The sequence below is a fragment of the Bos mutus genome, unplaced genomic scaffold (genome assembly GCF_027580195.1).
Source record: "Bos mutus isolate GX-2022 unplaced genomic scaffold, NWIPB_WYAK_1.1 CTG229, whole genome shotgun sequence".
Taxonomy (NCBI): Eukaryota; Metazoa; Chordata; class Mammalia; order Artiodactyla; family Bovidae; genus Bos; species Bos mutus.
In genome coordinates, this window is record NW_027219739.1 from 195163 (window position 1) to 219597 (window position 24435).

Consider the following 24435-nt stretch of genomic DNA (forward strand, 5'->3'; position numbering starts at 1 on the left):
TTCCCCGTCCCTGCCACTCGGTTTTCTGGGTGTACAACCAGCACACCTCAGGCGGATGTTTACTGTCCAGAACCCCAAGAAGTCTTAGTTAGCAAAGAAGGCTGCTTGCAGTTTAGTAGATAATGCCTCCCTGGGGCTGCAGTTGCCATCGTCTGGTTCAGTCCTTGTTCTTTGAGCGTACCTGACGGTGTCTTAGGTTAGGGCTTTTCGCATGGTAGCTATCCCACAGTCTGGTTTGCTAGCCCAAGTTAGTTCCCTCAGATAGCGCTCAGGGCATTCAAGCGGGGTCCTTACTCTAAGCAATGCAGCCTGCGCCTCCCTGCCCAGCCCCCGCTTGCTAGTGGTGGGTGCAGGCATCTGCAGCTGCTTCTCTGCTGGGAGAGTTACTGTTGGGCACCTGATCTGTGGGTATTAATTATTTATTTATTATTCCTCCCAGTTATGTTGCCCTCTGTGGTTCCAGTGCTCACCACAGACTCAGCAGTGAGAGTGTTACCTGGTGTTTGGAAACTTCTCTCTTTTTAAGACTTTCTGTCCAGGATGGAGCTCTGTCCCTACCTCTATGTCTCTCTTTTTGTCTTTTATATTCTTTCCTACTTCCTTTCGAAGACAATGGGCTGCTTTTCTGGGTGCCTGATCTCCTCTGCCAGCATTCAGAAGTTGTTTTGTGGAATTTACTCAGCGTTTAAATGTTCTTTTTGATGAATTTGTTGGGGAGAAAGTGGTCTCCCCGTCCTATTCCTCCGCCATCTTAGGACCACCTCAGGTGTTGCTTTCTGAACACTGAGTGCTTAATGAAAGCCAGCTCAGAACTATTTATTTTTTACTACCATCCTATGAACACATTATGCTGGCCACTAGGGCCGTGCTATCAGGATAGCATGGTAGCCACAAAAGCTGGTGCATCAGGCATGAAGTCAGGCTTTCGGAGAAGTCAAGCTTTAGAGGCTGTAGTAGAGGAAGATGATGAAAATAGTGCCTGTGGTTCTCCATGGTCTCTAAGGGCAATTATATTTGACCCTTAATTGTATTTAGAAATCTGCCCCTTCAGGCCAGATCTTGTTTCACATATAGATGGGTTACACTTAGGTGTCTGTGTCTTTGTTGTGCTTAGGTTTGAGGTTAGCCAAAAGAAAGTATTCTTGGTTTATAACAGACCCACAGGACCCACAAGTGCAAACCCCATTGGTCACAAGAGCTAGGCAGTTAAGGGGCATCCCCTGGGTGATGGCCATAAAAATTGGAGAGCCAGACAGACTCTCTTTTGGGAGAAGAGATACTGATGATCTTTTGCACAGTAGAGGTTCCTTGTGCATGTTTCCCTTCCCCAAGGCCACCTCAGTGGGTCTCTACATGTGCGCCAAACTAGAAGCCTGCCCCTCACTCCAAAGCCATGAGTATCTTAACAAGCCTCTTTCAAACACATACTGGGCCTTTCTGTATGCTGTCCCTCTGCTGGCTGGATCCAGGGCTTGGTTAGTCCATATGTGTATAACTGTTTTTCAGTTCCATAGAGCTTTGTGAGTTTTTCTAGGATCCAAGCCCCATTTATTTTCACATCTACATGTTTTGAGATCTTGTCTTTCAGGTGCAGGTCTTAAAAGTTGAGGTGCCTGATGTAAGGTTTCAGTATGTAGGTGTAGATTCACTGTGTCACTGGGAGGAGGGGGTGGGATCCTTCTTTGTCTTCACATTGAACCAGAAGTCTGACACCATCATCCATAAAGTCTGCATTCTGATGAAGGCTTTCCACCAGCTTTTAACTTGAGATGCAGCTGAATCATGTTTTTACCCATTCTGCCTATTTCTGCTTTTCATTGAAGTTTCATTCTTGTACATTTAAATTATTCATAAAAATCAACTTTTACCATTTTACTCTGTTTTCTGCACTGCTCTTTCATCGTTAATTGAATTTTTGCAGTAAATCATTTTAAGTTCCTTAGTTAATTCATTTTTAGTCTCTTTTTGGTGGTTATAATGAGGATTGCACGTGACATTCTCAAGTTACTAACACTCTTTAGCATTTATTTCAAAAGTATACAGAAGCTCTCAAATGCAGCTCTGTTAGCACCTTTCACTTATTAATGTCACAGAAATTTAATGTTTATTCATTATGCGCCTAATATAGCCTAATTATTTTTTAAGATGTCTTATCTCTTTATTATCTTTAAAAAATTCATTTATTATTTATTTATTTTATTTTTGGTTTCCTGGGTCTTTGTTGCTGTGTGAGCTTTTCTCTGGTTGTAGCAAGTGGGGATTACTCTGTAGTTGTAGTGTGTGGGCTTCTTATTGCAGTGGCTTTTCCACTAGCAGTGGAATACCATCTCTAGTGCACTAGGACTTCAGTATCTGTGGCACGTGGACTCAGTAATTGCAACTCTTGGTCTCTAGAGCACAGGCTTAGTTGTGGCACTCTGTCTTAGTTGCTTCATGGTATGTTAGATATTCCCAGATCAGAGATTGAACCCATGTCTTCGGCATCAGCAGGTGGATTCTTACCACTGAGCCACCATGGAAGCCCTATGGAGTATATTAATATTTCATTTTTGAAGGACTTTTTCTAGACATAGAGTTCTCAGTTGAGGGTCTCCTCTTCCAGCATTTTTAAAAGCTGCTGACTTCTGGCCTCCCGAGATTCATGCTGAGGAATTTTCTGATTATGTTAACAAGGATCTTTTGTATGTGGTAAATTTGGCATTGGACAGTTTTACGACTGTTTCAGTGTGACTCTAGGAGTTTGTTGGGCTTGCACATTCATATCTTGGTATAAGATTTGGGAAATTTTTCATCATTGTTTCTTCAAATAACCTTTCTACCCACTTCTGTCTGTTTTCTCTGTGTGGTATCCCACACTGAATGTATTGGTCCACTTGATGGTATCCCACAGATTCCTTAGCTCTTAGATTGCTCCTCAGTCTATATTAATTCCATTTCCCTGGAGTTGGTAATTTCTGTTGTTCTGCAAGTACACTGATTCTTTGTTATCTTTAATCAGATTTTTAATCCCTTTAGTGAATTTCTTGTTTTAATTATTGTACTTTTCTTTTCTAGATTTTTTTTTCCCCCCTTTTGGTTCCTTTCTATGGTTTCTGTTGATTTTTTCCATTTTACTCATGCATTGTTTCTTCACTTTGTCTGCTTCCTTAACCTCTTATGCATTTTAACTACAGTTATTTTAAAGTCTTTTGTGAATCTACTATCTAGTCTTCCTCTTGGACAGTTTGGTTGATTGGTCTTGTGTCTTTGAATGGGCCATACTTTATTTCTTTGTATGCCTTATGATTTTTGTTATTAACTGTACATTTGAATCTTACAGTGTAGTATTTCTAGATATGAGATTCCCTTTACCAAGGTCTGTTGTGTTTTTATTGTTTTGTTTGTTTTAAAATGTCTCTTTGCTAGAGATCAGTCTGAGATGAAAATCTAATCTAAGGTGTTCTCAGATAATCTTTGATCCTGAGCTTGCATGGTGATTTTCTAAATTTCCCAAATGGAATTGGTTTTGAATGTTTTAGTGCTTAAATATCTGGCTCTTCAAAGGAAATAAAAAGGATAAATGAAAGGGAAAATGATAAAATGGATCCTATTTCCTTCAGTGGTTCACATGGAGCTGTTTACAATAGTGGTGACCCTTGTCTGTGTCTGCCTTGTTATGATCAAGTGTTAGTTATAAATCCACAATCAGAATACAGACCTCCGACATTTTGGAGGCCTAAGTCTTTATAGCTTATTGTGGCTCATGTAAGCCACTCCAGGAATTTTAATATGACCACCTGCAATGGAGCTGTGGAATGGAAAAATAAAAAGCTTGCTACACTGCTAGTGGTTAAATGAGGCAAATTTAATCACAGTTTACTGACCATTTATTTCTTTGGAAATTGTAGGCCTTTGTATAAACTTCACATTTCCAAAATAATTGTATCACTTTGTGTCAGTGCAGTTATCTGGATATGGAGATAGACCCATCCACTGTGCTGTCTTCCATGATGACATTTCAGCTTCTTGATCATCTCATGTATCAGAGGACTGTAAGTGAAAAGTACAGATACTCTGTTCAGACTGTCACCATTGATTCAGCACTCTTTTTGAAGAATTCTCACTGCCTTTGTTTTCTGTGACTCTTGCAGCCACTTCTGCATTCACTCTCTACTTTCTCTTTGCCAATACCACTGTCTTTGTTTTTTCCCTTAAGTTTCATACATTATAAAAATCACTCTCTTTGGAAATATTTCTTATCTTGTTTATTCATTCTGCCTGCCTACCTAAAAATATAACTAGGCAGATGATAATGCAATTGAGTCTTTGTTATCCTGTGATCTTTTTAATACTTCTTTCTCCACATTCACTATCCAGTTATAAAAATACCAGTGAGATACCAATTTTTTATTAAATATTAACCCTCAACTTTTCTCTACCTCTCTCTGCAGTGTAAGACTATGCCTTTTATTCCTTAGAGCACATAGAAACCATCAGTTTGACATCTCCATGTCATATATGTCAGATTAACTGCATTTACGTCTTTCTTCTGGAGTCTCTCATACATTAATGTTTGTTTCAATGTCTAGTACCTAGTCTGTTTAGTGAAATATATCTCCATTAGTGGAATGTCAGTGTTCTGATCTGCTGTATCATTATTTTTGTTATTACTGTTACTATTGAATTTATAATTAAAATCTGCATTATTGGGATTTTATTCATCATCTGGTGGTGTATGAGCAGTTTGGAGTACTGGAGAAAGAGTTTTAGTTACAGATAATTTGTGCGAAATCTATACTAATTTGTGTGCTCTTCTCATTGGGCTTCTCTGGTTTCTTAGCAGTAAAGAATCTTCCTGCAATGCAGAAGGCCAAGGAGATTGGAAGATCCCCTGGAAAAGGGAGTGGCAACCCACTCCAGTATTCTTGGCTAGAGAGTTCCATGGACAGAGGAGCCTGGATGACTATAGTCCATGAGGTCACAAAGAGTTGGACATAACTAAGAAAGCTCTTCTCATAGTCCACCAGTTCAGTACAGTCACTGAGTCGTGTCTGACTATTTGCAACCCCATGAACCACAGCACACCAGGCCTCTGTGTCCATCACCAACTCCCAGAGTCCACCCAAATCCATGTGCATTGGGTGACTCTATCCAACCATCTCATCCTCTGTCATCCCCTTCTCCTCCTGCCTTCAGTCTTTTCCAGCATCAGGGTCTTTTCAAGTGAGTCAGCTCTTCCCATCAGGTGGCCAAAGTATTGGAGTTTCAGCTTCAACATCAGTCCTTCCAGTGAAAACCCAGGACTGATCTCCTTTAGGATGGACTGGTTGGATCTCCTTGCAGTCCAAGTGACTCTCAATTGTCTTCTCCAACACAACAGTTCAAAAGCATCAATTCTTCTGCGCTCAGCTTTCTTTATAGTTCAACTCTCACATCCACACATGACCACTGGAAAAACCATAGCCTTGACTATATGGACCTTTTTTGACAAGATAATGTCTCTGCTTTTTAGTATGCTCTCTATGTGTGCTCTCTTTAGTATGGTCATAACTTTTTTTCCAAGGAGTAAGCGTCTTTTAATTTCATGGCTGCAGTCACCAGCTGCAGTGATTTTGGAGCCCCAAAACATAAAGTCTGACACTGTTTCCACTGTTTCCCCATCTATTTCCCATAAAGTGGTGGCACCAGATGCCATGATCGTATAGTTTTCTGAATGTTGAGCTTTAAGCCAACTTTTTCATTCTCCTCTTTCACTTTAATCAAGAGGCTCTTTAGTTCCTCTTCACTTTCTGCCATAAGAGTGGTGTCATCTGCATTTCTGAGGTTACTGATATTTCTCCTGGCAATCTTGATTCCAGCTTGTGCTTCTTCCAGCCCAGTGTTTTTCATGATGTATTCTGCATATAAGTTAAATAAACAGGGTGACAGTAGATAGCCAGGACTTAATCCTTTTCCTATTTGGAACCAGTCTGTTGTTCCATGTCCAGTACTAACTGTTGCTTCCTGACCTGCATACAGGTTTCTCAAGAGGCAGGTCAGGTGGTCTGGTATTCCCATGTCTTTCAGAATTTTCCACAGTTTATTGTGATCCACACAGTCAAAGGCTTTGGCATAGTCAGTAAAGCAGAAATAGATATTTTTCTGGAGCTTTCTTGCTTAAGATATAAAAGCAAGTAAGATATAAAAGTAAAAGCTTTTTTTTACCCCCTCTGGAATTTGAATGAAGCTCTTTGTAATAGCTGTAAATATTTTACTTGTAAGGACACTTCATATTTTTCCTGTATATATCATTTTTGCGCTTTGAATGCTTGATGGGTGAACACTAAGTTTTACTGAAATGTCAGCAAGGCTGCCTTTTTATCTGTTAATATAAAATATAAGAAATTACTCTAACTCTAAAATTGCCTCTTTACTCACAAAGACTCCTGAGTGCTGCTTATTTTTTTCAACAAAGTATCCCTCACATGTTCTTATAGAAAAGTAAAACTGGCAGGTGTTGATTTGTAACAAGTTTTCCCAAGAGATATATTTTTCTTTTAGTAAAATAATAAGCAATGAAATTGGGTTTCTTCTTGTGTTAAATGACTTGTGTACTTTCTTATGACAGCTAATTATGAGAAGTAGAAAAAGTTCCATGATTATAATTTGAATTTTTCCAGTTGTAATATAAAAATTCTGACTGCTTTATAAACCTAAAGTGCTTATTAATTTTAGCTGGAAGAGAGCAGGAATGTTCAAAAGCAAATGAAGATTTTGCAAAAGAAGCAAGCCCAGATTGTGAAAGAGAAAGTTAATTTGCAGCATGAGCACAACAAGGCTATCTTGGCAAGAAGCAAACTTGAATCGCTTTGCAGGGAACTCCAGCGTCACAATAAGACATTAAAGGTGAGTTGGTTCCTTTTTCTGTTTTTGTTTTTTTTTAGATAGATTGATTTTATAATCACTGCATATCTGTTTGAAGTAAATCCTTGCATCATTTGCTTTAGTGAGAGTTAGTTATGGCTGCTATTTGATAACTTCTGGGTTCAGTTGCTCTGGTAAATTAAGTTCCTGAGCAGAGCAGTCTATGCAGTCCTCAAAGACAAGTTGTTCAGTTGCTCAGTTGTGTCTGATTCTGAAAAAACATAGACTGCAGCATGTCAGGGTTCCCGGTCTTCACTATCTGCTGGAGTTTGTCCAAATTCATGTTCATTGAGTCGATGATGCCGTCTCATCCTCTGTTGCCCTCTTCTCCTTCTACTTCAGTCATTCCCAGCATGAATGTCTTTTCTCTTGGGTCAGCTCTTCACATCAGGTGGCCAAAGTATTGGAGCTTCAGTTTACCATCAGTCTTTGCAATAAATATTCAGATTTGACCTTTAGGATGCAAGGGACTCTCAAGAGTCTTCTCCAACAGCATGATTTGAAAGCCTCAGTTCTTTGGCACTCAGCCTTCTTTGTAATCCAACTCTTGCATCTGTATGTGACTACTGGAAAAACTTATCTTTGACTAAATGGACCTCTGATGGTAAAGTAATGTCTCTGCCCAAGAAGCAAGCATCTTAATTTTATGGCTGCAGTCACCATCAGCAGTGACTTCGGAGCCCAAGAAAATAGTCTGCCACTGTTTGCATTTTTTCCCAGTCTGTTTTCTGCGAAGTGATGGGATGGGATGCCATGATCTTAGTTTTTTGAATGCTGAGTTTAAAGCCAGCTTTTCCATTCTCCTCTTACATCTTCTTAATTAAGAGGCTCTTTTAGTTCCTCTTTGCTTTATGCCATAAGGGTGGTGTCATCTGCATGTCTGAGGCTGTTGATATTTCTCCTGGCAATCTTGATTCCAGCTTGTGAGTCATCTAGTCTAGCATTTTACATGATGTACTCTGAATATAAATTTAATAAGCAGGGTGACAATATACAGCCTTGATGTACTTTCCCAGTTTTGAACTAGTCTGTTGTTTCATGTCCAGTTCAAAATGACAAATTAGCCTTGCCTTTTATTTTGCTTGGGGGTAATGCTGTGTTTGTTGTCATTGTATATCAAAGATTCATTCTTCCTAGTCAACATTGTTTTCCTAGTCAACAGATTCAAGGAAGAGCTCCTTAATAATAATTCATAATTGATCACAGGGAAATTAGACTGTACTGATACTTACGACAAAAACTGCCCTGCTTAAAAAATATAAGGTTGCCATATATTCTTCTAATCATTAATGTAGTTTTGATTACTGTGTCCTCCTTGGATAACGAGTGAAATGGCTTGGATGAAATAAATTATAAACTGGTCAAAAGGAGTTTAAAGGCAAAGCAGGTTGCAGAGCTCTACTGTGGATGCTAATTGGATAGTCTCCTTTGCTATTCTTTGCACATCTTCAACTATTTAATAGTTGCCACATACTTTAGAATAGTACTTATCCCTTAGCTGATTTAAGGACAGTTGTAAAGGCAGAGGAACCAGCTATCAAAATTTTTGTCGGTAGGGAAGGACAAAGAGTAGAGAAGCTCTAGAAAGAATCTGTCTCTATATGGGAACATGTCTGTCTTTCAGTTCAGTTTAGTCACTCAGTCATGTCCAACTCTTTGCAACCCCATGAATTGCAGCATGCCATGCCTCCCTGTCCATCACCAACTCTAGGAGTACCCAAACTCATGTCCATCGAGTCAGTGATGCCATCCAGCCATCTCATCCTCTGTCGTCCCCTTCTCCTCCTGCCCCCAATCCCTCCGAGCATCAGGGTCTTTTCCAATGAGTCACCTCTTCACATGAGATGGCCAAAGTATTGGAATTTCAGCTTCAGCATCAGTCCTTCCAATGTAAAGAATGTCATTAAAGAGTTGGAGTATGATTTTGATCACACATGCTTGACATATGATTACCCCTGTTTCTGAAAATTCCAAGTATCTAGAATATAGATATTCAGAACATCATTGGATATTCATTGGAATATCCTGAATATTCACTGGACGGACTGATGCTGAAGGTGAAATCCAATACTTGGATTTGTTTGGATGGCATCACTGACTCAATGCACATGAGTTAGAGTGAACTCATCACTGTCTCAGTCCAATTCATTGGAATATCCTGAATATTCACTGGACAGACTGATGCTGAAGGTGAAATCCAATACTTGGAAATGTTTGGATGGCATCACTGACTCAATGCACATGAGTTAGAGTGAACTCCGGGAGTTGGTGATTGACAGGGAGGCCTGGCGTGCTGCAGTCCATGGACTCGCAAAGAGTTGGACATGGCTGAGCAACTGAACTGAACTGAAGAAGAATATAGGACAACTTTTGAAGTGATCATCATCTAGTGGTGTGTGTGTTTTTAATCCCCCCCCCCTTTTTTTTAATATGAAATGAAAATTTTTGTTCTGTTGTTTAATTGCCCATTCATGTCTGATTCTGCGACCCTATGGACTGTAGCACGCTGGGCTTCCCTGTCCCTTACCATCTCCTGAAGTTTGCCCATGTTCACGTGCATTGCATTGGTTATGCTATCAGCAGTCTCATCTTCTGATGCTCTCTTCTCCTTCTTCCCTCAATCTCACCCAGCATCAGGGACTTTTCCAGTGAGTCAGCTGTTTGCATCAGATAACCAGAATACTGGAGCTTCAGCTTGATTGTCAGTCCTTTCAACAAATATCAGGGTTGATTTCCCTTGAGATTGACTTATTTGATCTCCTTGCTGTCCAAGGGATTCTCAGGAGTCTTCTCCAGCACTGCAGTTCAACAGCATCAAGTCTTTGGCTTTCTGCCTTCTTCACAGTCCATATGGCTCTCACAACTAAACGTGACTTCTGGGGTGACCATATCCATGACTATAGGGACCTTTGTTGGCAGAAGTTATATGCAGAGTACATCATTAGAAACAGTGTGCTGGAAGAAACACAAGCTGGAATCAAGATTGCCGGGAGAAATACCAAATATCCTCAGAGAAATATCAATAACCTCAGATATGCAGATGACACCCTTATGGTAGAAAATGAAAAGGAACTAAAAAGCCTCTTGATGAAAGTGAAAGAGGAGAGGGGAAAGGTGGCTTAAAGCTCAACATTCAGAAAACTAAGATCATGGCATCTGGTCCCATCACTTCATGGGAAATAGATAGAGAAACAGTGTCAGACTTTATTTTTTTGGGCTCCAAAATCACTGCAAATGCTGACTGCAGCCATGAAATTAAAAGATGCTTACTCCTTTGAAGAAAAGTTATGACCAACCTAGATAGCATATTCAAAAGCAGAGACGTTACTTTGCCAAAAAAGGTCTGTCTAGTCAAGGCTATGCTTTTTCCAGTGGTCATGTATGGATGTGAGAGTTGGACTGTGAAGAAAGCTGAGTGCCGAAGAATTGATGCTTTTGAACTGTGGTGCTGGAGAAGATTCTTGCAATTCCTTTGAACTGCAAGGAGATCTAACCAGTCCATCCTAAAGGAGACCAGTCCTGAGTGTTCATTGGAAGGACTGATGCTGAGGCTGAAACTCCAATACTTTGACCACCTCATGCAAAGAGTTGACTCATTGGAAAAGACCCTGATACTGGGAGGGACTGGGGGCAGGAGGAGAAGGGGACGACAGAGGATGAGATGGCTGGATGGCATATGAGTTTGGGTGAACTCCGGTAGTTTTGATGGGCAAGGGAGGCCTGGCATGCTATGATTCATGGGATCGCAAAGAGTCAGACACTACCGAGCGACTGAACTGAACTGAACTTTCATCACATGTCTGGGTTTGTCATAGCTTATGTTCCAAGAAGCAGTCGTCTTCTGATTTCATGGCTGCAGTCACCATCCACAGTGATTGTAGAGCCAAAGAAGAGGAACTCTGTCACTACTTCCATCTTTTCTCCTTCTTTTTGCCATGAAGTAATGGGGCTGGATACCATGATCTTAGTTTTTAGGTTTTTTTTTTAATATTTCGTTTTAAGCCGGCTCTTCCATTCTCCTCCTTCACTTTTATCAAGAGGCTCTTTAGTTCCTCTTCACTTCCTGCCATTACAGTGATATCATCGGCATCCCTGAAGTTCTTGAGTTTCTCCTGCTTACCTTGATTCCAGGGCAACTCATCCAGCGTTTCTCAGGTTGTGCTCAGATATAGGTTAAATAAATAGGGTTATAGTAGACAGCCCTGTCATACTTCTGTCAGTGCTGAAGCAGTCAGTTGTTCCATACAGGGTTCTAATGTTTACTTCTTGATCCACAAACAGGTTTCTCAGGAACCAGGTTAGATGGTATTTCCATCTCTTTAAGAGATTCCAAGTTTGATGTGATTCACACAGTCAAAGGCTTTAGCATAGTTGATGAAACAGAGGTAGACTGTGTGGACAGGCCTCTAACTTGTACTTTGGTGGTGGTTTAGTCGCTAAGTTGTGTCCAACTCTTGCAACCCCGTGGACTGTAGCCTGCCAAGCTCCTTTGTTCATGGGATTTTCCAGGCAAGAATATTAGAATGTATTGCCATTTGCTTTACCAGGGGATCTTCCCAACCCAGGAATTGAACCAGGATATCCTTCATTGCAGGCAGATCCTTTACCAACTGATCTTGAGGGAAGCCCTGGTACTTCCTTGTACCTTAGTAGTATAATAAATATCTAGATGGTCAGATAGCACTTTATTCACCATAGGGCAGTTTGTGTGTCTCTGATTACTCTGTCTGGTTTGAAAAATCTCTCTCTGATTACTCTCTCTGCTTTGGGAAATTTGATGGATTTGCAGAAAGAGCTTTCTCCCCATAGACCAGAAGGGAGAAGAAATTTTAGTTCATAAGCATCACTTGGGGCAGCATAATATGAAGGTCCATAGCAGCAGCTTATTTTTGTTTGTTTGTTTATTTTTGTCAATTTAGGTATAGTTTTACACTATTAACAAAAATTATTTTGAACAATAAGGAAGAAAATATGCAGCAGGCAAGAGAAGAAGAAGAAAGACGTAAAGAAGCAACTGCACATTTCCAGTTTACTTTGAATGAAATACAGACACAACTGAAACAACATGATGTACACAGTGTCAAACTCCGCCAGGAAAACATTGAACTGGGAGAGAAACTTAAGAAGCTTATTGAACAGTATGCATTGAGGGAAGAGGTAAAGGTGTTTCTTGTGTTTAGGTATCTTGTTAGTACCAAAAGCTTTTTGCCCACTTCATATAAATCTAAAACTGTCATAGGACAATTTTGAAACTTCTGCACATCTGTAGTGGAAGGCAGGGTTATATCTTAGGAAAAGATTGTGCACCATGTGAACTGTATTATCCCTTGATATACCAGAAATCAATGGATTGGATATGTGAAGTAATTTCTAGGAGATGATATTAAGTAGTAATTGTTTCTCTGTGATACTGGAAGAATGTGATTTTATCACAGAGGTGGTTTTTCCTGTATCTAACCTAATAATATAGGTTATATTTACATGTATATACAAAATATACAAGTAAACATTTACGTGTTATATATATATAAACATTTGGCAGTCAAATGCCCAATATCTCAGACTTGTGTCATCATCTGTACCATGTACAATATCATTGCTTTCCCCTTTCTATGTTGTATTTAGGAGAAGAAAATAGAACTATCACCCACTGTTGGCACATCCAATGAAATAAAAACTTCATATGAATGATCTTCGGAATCATAGGAATAATCTGCAGAACCTGGTCATTCTAATTAGAAACTAGTCTGGAAGTGGGGTGTTGTCTAGATTAAAGAGCAAATTGTTAACAACCTGCTTATGTTACTTTCACAGGTTAGATGTGCATCATGGGAGGCTTTGAGTTTTCCAAAGGCTGCACGCCCTGACTTTAATATGCTTTAAGCTAGTAAAATCCTGTTTCTTTATGTGTTATGAACTTATAAAAGCTTCATCTTTGTATCAAAGATACAAAGATAAAAACTGGTAACTAAGAGCAAATATGTCCAGTTAAAATGGTAATTTTATTTTACTACCAAAAAGAAAGATTTGTCCGGTTTTCAATCAAATTTCAGATCATCTCAATTTATAGTTTTATGTATAAAACTTGAAACCATTTTTAAGATTTTTAGTATCTTTCAACCATTTTTTATTTCTTTTAACAGTTTTCTTACTCTCATAATTTGAAAATTAAAAGTAACGTCACCAGTTATTCACATTTGCATCTAATAACTTTAAATATCTACTTTGAAGCAAATTCAAGATGTCATATTATTCCACTCTACTATTTAAAAACATATCTTGAAATGGCAAGCCCTTTTTTGAAGCAGAAAGCAATGCCATTTCGTACCTAAATATTTTATAAGCACTTAATGAAATATTAAGCTTCACATTTTTCTATCTCCCACTATATAAGATTGTTTGAGTCAGATCCAGATAAGGTTTCTACATTTCATTGACTGTGATATCTCATGCCTTTATAATTAATAGGTTTTCTTCTTTTTTTTTTCCTCTTGTCATTCTGTTTGTTGGAGATGCAGTTCTTAAGCATATGCAGTAAATCTTTTTTTAGTATTTTTATCAAGTCAAATTTTTAAGAGGAGTCTTTTTAAGTTTCATTCTTAATAATGTTTGTCTAGCTATTAATGTAGAAAATTTGAAAAATGTGTGTTCAAGTCATATCACTTGTAAGTCTTATTTGAGATATCACTGAATTTCCTCTTCTTTTGTGTAAAGAAGGATACAGTTTAATAAGTAAGCTATTTACCACTCAAGACAGATTTTGTACAGTCCTCAAATTTTTTTTAACTTTAGGAAAAGTTTTTTTAATTACATTTTATAAATCTGCTTTTTTCTTTTCTGGGATCTTGTGACGAAGATAGTTAACTATTTCTCTATCTGAGAAGGGTGTTCTGATTATATTATTGTACATAAATACCACTTAACAATTTAGGTTGAAAATGATAATGACCTCTTACCAGTGTCTACTAATGTGCCAGTTACCAAGTCCTTCACTTCAACCATTACATTGATTTTTACAGCAATTCTGCAAGGTAGATGTGGTTACCAACCTTTTTAGGTAAGAAAACTGATTCATCAATGGAAAAAATTTGTCCAAGATGTTCCACTGAGCATTTGACTTCCTACCATTATGATATGCTGCTGCTGCTGCTAAGTCGCTTCAGTCATGTCCGACTCCATGCGACACCATAGATGGCAGCCCACTAGGCTCCCCCATCCCTGGGATTCTCCAGGCAAGAACACTGGAGTGGGTTGCCATTTCCTTCTCCAGTGCATGAAAGTGAAAAGTGAAAGTGAAGTCAGTCTTCACAACCCCATGGACTGCAGCCTACCAGGCTGTTCCGTCCATGGGATTTTCCAGGCAAGAGTACTGGAGTGGGGTGCCATTGCCTTCTCCATATGCTATGCTACTACGTACTAATACCTACACTGTGAAACTTGAGAAAATTTAATGAGAAAAATGTTTAAGAATCTGTGATTTTCAGTCTTTTTCTTGATAAGTTTGAGCCAGTTTTCAATATAGAGTAGAAATATGAATTCTACAAACTACTGAATAGTTCACCTTGAATAAGGGCATAAGGATACAGAAATAGTCACAGGGGATCTTTCCTATAAGCTTAGGATGGTTTGCAAGGAGATGTAAATAGATGGATCTTCAAGCATACACAGAAAGACCCAGTGTTACTGTGTATCATAGTGTTGGTAGGAGCGATAGAGGGGCAGGTTACCATATCTTGTGTTAACATATCCTCACTAGTTTGTCCCCTTTCCTTAAGTGATAGAAGAAATTCTGTTTTCTCTGTAGCATATTGCTAAAGTGTTCAAACACAAAGAATTGCAACAGCACCTTGTGGATGCCAAACTTCAGCAAACAGCACAACTTATAAAGGAAGCTGATAAAAAACATCGAAGAGAAAGAGAGTTTGTAAGTTGTATTTCTTAAAACAATTGTCTCTTCAAAACTGTTAACAAAGCCATTTAAAACTCTTAAACTCATTCAGCATTTTACATTGATACTGGGACAAGTAATTTGTTTTTTTTAACACTTTATATTGAGAAATGTTAGAATACATCTTTGTTTTTTATTCCTGATGAAATTTCCATATTAAAAAAAATGAATTGTTACACCAAGTTCAGTGAGTAGACCTGCACATGTTTGATTTTTCTGTCTAGAATATTATATTGATTTTTAGATAGTGATAAGCAGGTTCAAGATTTGTACAAGTTATCAGCAAATTTGGGCCTGAGAGCTAGGAGCAATTAAATTTCACACCAAAAATCGGTCTCCTACATTTTGTTCCATTTTTTCTAAATAGGTAAATATTTGTTTAATTACTCTTGATACAACTTTCTGATGAAATTTAAGAGAATTCTTTATTTCCTAATCATAAGCTACTGTTCCCTGAATCTGTTTGGATTATTTTGTTTGTCATTAATTATGAACATAGTGAAGGTCTCATATTTATCATACATAAATTAAATTACATATGCTTACATAAGTTAAATTAATAAAGTGAAAAGTGATTATAATAATGTGAACTGTTTCATCTAGCTCTATGTTCAAGTAGGCTGAGCCCTAAAAGTAAGCATGGTGTGACATATGTATATGAACATTTCCTGTGTGTTCTTCCTTATGTTAACAATTCATATTTAATGTGAGTCTAGGGTTTACAGAGGTGCATTTTTTTACACCATGGACCTTATAAAACCCATAAACAATATCCATTATACAGCTGAAGAAACAGTTGCTATTTCCACTTTGGAGTATAAATTAGGAGCCTTCATGCACATAAACAACATGTGTACATACATGAACCTAGTCTCTGGTTGGTTTAAGGCTCTATTAAGGCTAATTTGCATTTTGTGTGACATTAATTCAGAAATTCAAGGATTGAATTTCACATTGCCCACTATGCAAATTTACTGTATGATTTTCTTAAAAACAATAGTTCACTAACTATGTGCTCCTCTGTTCTACTTTTCAAAAAGGTAATAAGAAACCCAGTCGTGTTTTCATTGCTTTACTACATAGCCTGTCTACTTGCCTCTTCTTACCTGTCAAGCTGTAGGTGAGCTTTCTGAACAGTCTAGATAATAGATAAGATCAAGATTCCTTACTCTGTTTCTTACTTCAAGGTGTAGATATCTTAATTATTTTCACTTTTAACAGAACAATTTAACCCAGAGTTTTATAAACCTTTGTGTTCCTCTTAGGTGCTTTTTGTCCTTAAGAGGTTTATAGATGATTTCTCTTTCCTTGGTATTATTGAGGGTTTAACAGATCTGGGATAGAGGTAATTGACAATATAACAGGATGTTTCATTGATTGACCTATGATTCTTACTAGAATAATGAAAGGAAAGGCTATATATATAGTATTTGGTTTTCTGACATTTTTTTAGTCCTATGTGTAATTACTGTTAGTATTTTGCTAGAATGTTTCTCTTTTCTAGTTGTTAAAAGAAGCCACAGAATCAAGGCACAAATATGAGGAAATGAAACAGCAAGAAGTACAATTAAAACAGCAGGTAACGACAATAGAGGTTAGCAAAATTTTTGAGTCTCCTGGTTCCCACCCACAGCCAGAACTGAACTGAAAAACAGATCTTTTGTCCTCTTGAAATTTTTCTCTTCACATAAGGTGACTAATTTATCATGTTTTGAGTAGAGTTTTTCTCTGTAAGTCCTGTACTTACGCAAATTGGTATGTCTGATCAGACTGTTTTCATTGTCTTCCTTCTACTATCTAGATTTTTCACCAGTATCTTTTTAGTTTGTTCTATGAGGAAATCAACACAGGCAGAGTGTACATTTTTTTTAAAATATGTAGAGTTAATTTCACATCCAGGTGATGTTGTGCATTTATTCTTTTTAAAAAAGAATTGGGATTCTCCTTGTTTTTCATTGTCCTCTGGTGTCTTTAAGTTGGTTGCTTTGTATGGAATAAAGAGAGCAGATGCTGCATCTTTGCTTTAAAGGAAAGACACAGGAAATATTGTGCCTTCCATCTCTGAAAGTTTTAGCAATGCCTCTCTAGTTTTGATAGAGAGGTGCAATTAGGTATTTATTTGATATATGCATGACTTACTTTCTTTTAAATTAAACTGATTACAGTCTGTTGAAAAAAATGCATTACCTGTTAAGACTTCATTTTATACTGTTTAAGCACTCTCAGTTTTAAAATACGCTAATATATTAAGACTGGCATGCATGCATTTTCATGGGCAGTCTTTGGGGATATTTTATAATGGTGTTATGAAAAAGTGAAAATGTTAGAGGTCTGTTGAATTTCCCACTGTCAGATTTAAGTACCTTATTTATTAGCCATATATACTAAGTGGTTCATACAAATGGAGGAGTAGATATAAAGAATGTATGAAGAGTTTATATTTACTTTAGGACATGATCTTTAATGTGGATGTCATTGATAAGTTCTGCAGGTTAAATCACCAAGAGGAACTGTTTACCAACCTCACAGGGCATCTCTGGTTCTTGTATAATGTTAACAGTGCAGTTTATATTATCTGAGACTTAATGTCCCTTTGGCTAGTCTTATCTAATCATTAGTTTGTTTTATTTATTGTCACCTGCTTCCTAAGTGTGGCTTTGTTTCCCAAATGTTGGGCTCATTGTGTGCTCTTACTATGTCAGTTTTCAGCCCTTATTGATAATTTCATTGTCTTTACTGTTTTGTAATCTAGGCACATAATTTCAACTCTGTGATAATTACCAGTTGCTAACTACTTACAGTTGGCCAGCATTGAACTCAAGTAGGACAAAGTACTTGGATGTTCCATTTTTTATAATGGACCATGGCTAAAACTGCTATAACTTATAATCTCTGTCAAGTGTCATTGCATGACTCCTTCCAGTTCTATTTGATATATTTGAAAAGCATCACTAATGCTATCTCTTAGGCTCAATCTATTATTATTTTCTACTTTTCTTTAGCAGAACACTCAAATTTTCTGGACCTCTGTTTCCTCTTCCTGAAGATAATACATTTACATGGTCTCTGAAGTGTTTTTTCTTCATTCACATAAAATAACTAAGCACATGCTTTAGCCATTGTTTTCTCAGCTAGATGTTAATTATTTGAGGGTGAGTTTTGAAATTGATGTCTCTACCTCTTTTAGATTATCTTTTTCTCAGCCATACTCACATTAAATTTTTTGTTTCATCCAGACTATTCTTTGACTTCTGTTTTATCTTCCTGCCTAGTATAAGGAAAGACATAGCCTTGATAGCAAGCATTTATATAAGTTGTCCTATAAAAGGGTCATCTTTTTCCAAGGGCCTTTTTAAAAAACAAGTAGAAGGCTAGTGCATGACCTGTTACAGTCACATGAAATATATAGTGATAACAGTGTAGCTTATTTTGTAACTGATGGAATGGAGCTACCACATTTGTACGTTTTAAATACGTACAGTTAAATTAAACGAACAAATTTTCTTCTCAGTGCATTTTAGTGAGTTACAAGAATTTTAGCCATTGTATCTGCCTGAAGATTTATTATGCATATGTCCTCACTTTTTATTGCTTATAGCAAGTAACTAATATTTAGCCACATTATATTATTTTGATAGTCTTTGGGATTTTATATCACATATCTGAAACTCATAATATTTGATACTTTTTTCTATAGCTTTCTCTTTATATGGATAAATTTGAAGAATTCCAGACTACCATGGAAAAAAGCAATGAACTCTTTACAACCTTCAGGCAGGAAATGGAAAAGGTATTTACCTATTTTCAGTAGAATATCACTACTGAATTTGTAAGAGATTATTTTAAGCAATTACTATTTGGACAGAGTTTACATTGGTCTGGTTATGATTTTAATTTTATCTTTTTAGATTCTCTCCTGACTTAGAAATTTTGCTTAGAAATTACCTCAAATACTCTTAAAAGTAGATTTTTATCCTGAGAACAAATTGTTCTTAAAAGTCAATTTTTAAAAAAGATGCTTCAGATGAGCACACCCAGTTCTTTCACAGAACATTTGTAAATTATTTTTTTAAAATTGAAGCCAAGGAAAGCAGTAATATATGAACAATTTGGAACAGATTATTTATGTTTGCAATAGATTATTGCAATAGATTATTTATGAGGACCTAGCTAATGCAATAGATAATTGCAATAGATTATTTATGAGGACCTAGCTAATGCCTAGAATGTTTTTAGTCTTAAATTTTATCTCTGTATGTATAATATAGAAGGACATCTCTGCAAAATTTAGAAAATAATTAAAATGTCATACAAAGAAGTTTTAGGTCATTCTAGTTCAAAATATGGCTAAAGGGTAGTTTTAAAGTATATAAGATATCTACCTTTTTCTCAAATTACTGAGATCTGTTAATTGCATGGTATAAATTGACTGGAGCAAGCTGTCTTCCACTTCCCCTTAAAATTGGGATTTTTTTTTTTTTTAATGGAGAAAATGTAACAGTAGGGCATGACATTTTGTAAGCATTTGATAGATATTAGTCATGATTATTACTAAAGATTATTATTACTAAGAGTATTACTAAATCTTACAGGCATAGTGGTTTGGAGCACATACCTGTCAGTCATATTTCTTGTATCAGTAACTCTTACGTCATTTATGGTAGACCATAGAAAAGTTGTTTAACCTTTCTATGCCTTTTTATTCTTTTATTCTTAAAAATGAAAATTTTTGACTGTTGTATTTAGACAGTGCTTGGCCATGTTAAGTCCTGTTTACCACCTTGAGGTGTTTTTAAACTGAGTAATATGGAGAATTGAATGAGCAGTAGATGATTGTGCCTGACATACCTCTCAGTTGAGGCTCTGTTATGTGGACTCCAGCATATGTGTGCTCATCATGAAGGACAATTTTAAGACGGAGACTGTAATTTTGTTACCTCCTCGAGAATCCTCTGGACTGGAACACATTCCTCATCTGCTAGTGGCTGTAGAGGTCAGCATTCAAGCCATATACATAGATTTTCTCTGGTTTTGTGGATAATTAAAATGACAAGACAAAGGGCACTAGCTCTATCTTACCCCTGTTTCCCTCAACAATGCCAGATTCAGTATCTCTGTCTAGAACAGAGCTGATATAGTGAAATAATATTAGAAACAAAGGTGAATGACTAGCGTATCTAAATCTTATTCTGAACTTCTGAAAACTAAGATTTTGTAGTATCAGATCTTAGGTTTTGAAGCATTGTATCTTTAACAAAATTTGAAATAAATTAGTCCTGTGAGTTTGTGAGGAGATTAAAAGTAAGAATTCAATAATTTAAATATTGGGATCACAAAGAATTAGACATGGCTTAGCAGCTCAACCACAACAACAAAAAAGAATCTCTGTTCTTCTAAGAGTCCTTTACAACTTTAAGAGAAAGATGATCTCTTGCTGCCTCCCAACAGGAATGAATTGCACTCCAATCCTAACTTAGAGCTGAGAGTGTTGTATCGAAAGATCCATATTCTGCTGCTTTGTGAAACTGATACAATGAAATTTCTTTTTTCTTATAATGTGCAACTCTCAACTTTGTTTCCTATTGCTCCACCAAAGGGGAGTTCTGCTGGCGACAAACTATCGCAGCCACTTTTATAAAGATATAATAGCTATCAACTACTTGATGGAAGTAACCTGCTGCATGATGTGAAGAACATTATAAAATGGTTTTGTGGTGACTCTAGCAGTTTAGAATTTAAATTTACAATTGTGTTGGTTCACAGATGACAAAGAAAATGAAAAACCTTGAAAAAGAAGTGATAATGTGGTGTACCAAATGGGAAAATAATAATAAAATACTTCTGGAAATGGCTGAAGAGGTGAGAAGGTTTACATGCTGCTGCTGCTGCTAAGTCACTTCAGTCGTGTCTGACTCTGTGCGACCGCATAGACGGCAGCCCACCAGGCTCCCCATCCCTGGGATTCTCCAGGCAAGAACACTGGAGTGGGTTGCCGTTTCCTTCTCCAGTGCATGAAAGTGGGAAGTGAAAGTGAAGTCGCTCAGTTGTGTTGGACTCTTTGTGACCCCATGGACTGCAGCCCCACGAGGCTCCTCCATCGATGGGATTTTCCAGGCAAAAGTACTGGAGTGGGGTTCCATCGCCTTCTGTTAGGTTTACATGAGTGAATAGCAAATGCTGACTTGTTTCAGTATTGAGGCAGATTAAAACTTGTGTAAGTTTGCTAAGTTACGGCAGTTTTGATTATACATTCTCTTTCCTGCAGTAATTTAGGTTGTCTTACAGAGACAACTTTTTGCCTTAACTAGTTAACTCAACTTTGTGTTGTAGACATCTGTAAAGTATCTAAGTTTTGCTTTGTCCCATAGCATACTTGAGAATAAATATAACTATTTAAAATACTACGTAGTGACATTCAAGACATGATAAAAATTAGTTTACAGATTGATTCAGATTACTTAGTTTTGTGCACAGTAACCTAATTTGTGTTTCATATAAAGGTTTCATAAATTTTCTTTTCTTTCCCAGAAAACTGTCCATGATAAAGAGTACAGGGTCTTTCAGATAAAGCTGGAACGACTAGAGAAGCTGTACAGAGCTCTTCAGATGGAAAGAAATGAGCTGAATGAAAAGGTGCAAGTCCTGAAAGAGAAGCGCTCTGTATAAGCATCAGACGCAGATTTAGCAACACCTATAATACAGCCCTGCTCTGCTCTTGATTCTCAGAAAGAGGTGATCACCCACTCTAAAAGAGCTCCAGGAGGCAAACTGGGTGTTGAGTCCAGTGCAGTTCAAATGACCCTTTTTATGGGATCTCTTCTGGGCATTGATTCTGTTGACTGAGATGAAGTATGATCACTGTATTGAGAGATATATTTTGTGTATAACTCTTATGTAGTAGTTCTATTCCTTTTGTGATGAAATTTTTCTTAATTTTTCTACCATATATGTATTTTCTTAGCTATTGGACTATATGATACAGGAGACTGCTTAGCTGTCTGCATTTTTTTGATGTATACGTTTTCTACTCCGTTATTGTATACATTTGCCTTATTTTTCCTTTATTGGAATGCATGTGCTCATTGCCTTGTTCTTTTAATTACATATGTTTATATGTTCATTGTCTTATCCCCTGCCCTTGAATATAATTATCAGAATTAAAGTGAGAATTATTCTGATAATGGTTCATCTGTGTAGAAATCAATACTAATTTAAACTCTGGTTCATTAATATAAAAGAGAGAAAATAGTAAAGATGATTAGTTTTGACCAATAACTCATTTAAAAGCCAGGTGAAAATAAAAGTGCAGTATGGGATATGAAACAAGCAAAGCATATTTGATTCAGATTAGTTTTTGATAACATTTTCATCACTTGACAAACTGAGATAACTGCAGATTTTCACTCCTTCAAAATTGTAGCAGAATATGTGTATGAAATACCATTTGTTTAGAAAGCGTTATATTCAGGCAAGTTACTGGACAAAGGCTGAAAGTTTATGAGACTTAAAAATATTTGTATATTTCTTTTAGTTTTATATTGGAACAGATGCTTGAAGGGAAAAAAAACTAGTATTTAGGTGTTCGCATTTACAATGGGAAAATTTCTGAAGTTTGAATTTTGTTCTTTACTTCATTAGTTTGATGTAGAGAAGCTAAATAACCTTACTTGTATGTTTCTGTCATATTGTGATATAAAAGGGCTTAAAAATTGAATTGTCTCATAGGAAAGAGCCCATAATGTGAAATAGTTATGAATTTCCATCATTGACCTTGATAATCAAGGTTATGGACAGTGAAGCAAAGAATGTATATGAAAGTTGACTAGTTAAATCTGCAAAAATTAACAAAACCAAATATAGTTGTTTAACAGATTTTTTTATAGTACTTCCTTTAGTTACTAAAGGGCTTCTCCTTGGCTTCTCCTTCTCCAGGGCATCCCTGGTGACTCAGACATTCAAAAAACCGTGCCTCCCAGTGCAGGAGATGCAAGAGATGCAGGTTCAGTCCCTGGTTCAGAAAGATCCCCTGGGGAAGGGCATGGCAACCGACTCCAGTATTCTTGCCTGGAGAATTCTGTGGACAGAGGCGCCTGGTGGCTTACAGTCCATGGGATTTCAAAGAACTGGACACAACCGAACGAGTACCACTTTAGTTACTAAATGAAAACACTGGACCCATTTCTATGAGAAAAAATAAAGATTTGTGCTAGAAATTAAGATTTTAAAAGTAATATGACTGACGGTATTTCACTAGCACCCTGCTACTCATAAGATATTGACATTTAAGGTTAAGGTAGTTGTGTTGCCGGCCACACTTCTTTGTGTCACTTGTTTCTGTGGAAGGTAAATCTTGGGCTGAATTCAGCGTGGTTGACGGGGTTTAAGACACGTTGGGGATACTAGACATATTAGGTATTGTGTGAAATAATATAGATATTGAAAAGAGGTAAATTCTGTGGGATTTATTTGGTTTCTCTTAAAAGTTTTCCCTCTGTCACTGTACCACCTTTGATTCGTCAACCCTTGTTTGAAAATAGTTGGCTGATGAAAATTTGCAATAGAATTAAATTGTGCTTGCTTTACCATTTTATGGGATCTTTTTGAGTGTAAAATCTATAGTGGCAGTGGATACCAAGGTATACAAAAAACGGTGTAGAATAACTTAATTGACTATTATATTTTTAGTTGCGTAGGATGACATTTTGTGGTTAGGAGCCCAGTATTTTTGTTTGACTGTCACCTTACATTTCTCAGGTGCTGCTGAAGTATCTACCTCTTTCAAGCTGTAAATAGAAAATTACTAAAAACAAACTGCTAAATACATTTCTCTGTTTTTATAACATACATTTTTTTCTGAGGATAGAAGATTAATGAGGCAGTCACTTTGCTTTTTGAAGGTGTTTTGTAGATATTTCACAAATGTGAATTTTACCTGCTCTGTTAAAGGTAGAGTAAATCTGTGATGACTAATGTAACAGTCTCTGTGTATTCTTTACACTTCATGTGACAGTGATCAGCTGCAAAGGTAACTGTAAAATGATTTTTCTGCCCTTGGAAACATAGGTAATTACAGCATCATTTAGGTAAGTTGGGGTGAAGGAGACTACTCCCTAATGGACCAGCAGAACTCAGTTTATTTAGCCAACTTCTGTTAGCACCTTAGTTTCTTTCCTTTTAAAAGTTTGTGTTTTAGGGGACTTCCCTTGTATTACAGTGGTTAAGACTTTGCCTTCCAGTGCAGCTGGTGGCAGTTCAATCCCTGGTTAGTGAAACAATATTGTAACAAATTCAGTAAAAACTTTAAAAGTGGTCAACATCAAAGAAAGGAAAGCATCTTTAGAGTAGTGCCAAGGTCCAGCCCCGGCTGATCCAGGGAGTTTGAAGGGGAGATGGCATTGGCGATTACACTGGCTTTATTTAAATATTCATCAGAGATATAAAGAGTAATAGAATGAGGATAGCTCAGTAGGAAAATTCAGTGGAGAAAAGAGGCTGAGTAGCTTGGTTTACGTGGAAAATCATTATAACCTGTGACATCAGGTTAGCTCTGACCATGGAGGCCGCAGGCGCCCTCTCGAATAGCAGAAAGTGCCCCCATCTTAGGC

At 37.1% G+C, this 24435-nt stretch overlaps 1 protein-coding gene across 2 annotated transcripts in view; it reads left to right on the forward strand.

The window, feature by feature from the left end:
- Nucleotides 1-23857, forward strand: part of LOC138986888 (gamma-taxilin-like) — a 103035-nt gene extending 79178 nt beyond the window's left edge. Inside the window, exons 4-10 of one of the 2 annotated variants that reach the window (XM_070366881.1) lie at nucleotides 6694-6864; nucleotides 11845-12039; nucleotides 14687-14806; nucleotides 16335-16424; nucleotides 18528-18620; nucleotides 20594-20689; nucleotides 21359-23857. In XM_070366881.1, the coding sequence (XP_070222982.1) occupies nucleotides 6694-6864; nucleotides 11845-12039; nucleotides 14687-14806; nucleotides 16335-16424; nucleotides 18528-18620; nucleotides 20594-20689; nucleotides 21359-21496 (903 nt within the window). In that variant the 3' untranslated portion in view covers nucleotides 21497-23857. The remainder of the gene's footprint in view (nucleotides 1-6693; nucleotides 6865-11844; nucleotides 12040-14686; nucleotides 14807-16334; nucleotides 16425-18527; nucleotides 18621-20593; nucleotides 20690-21358) is intronic. The other variant, XM_070366884.1, reaches the window with a different exon arrangement.
- Nucleotides 23858-24435: the final 578 nt, after the last annotated feature.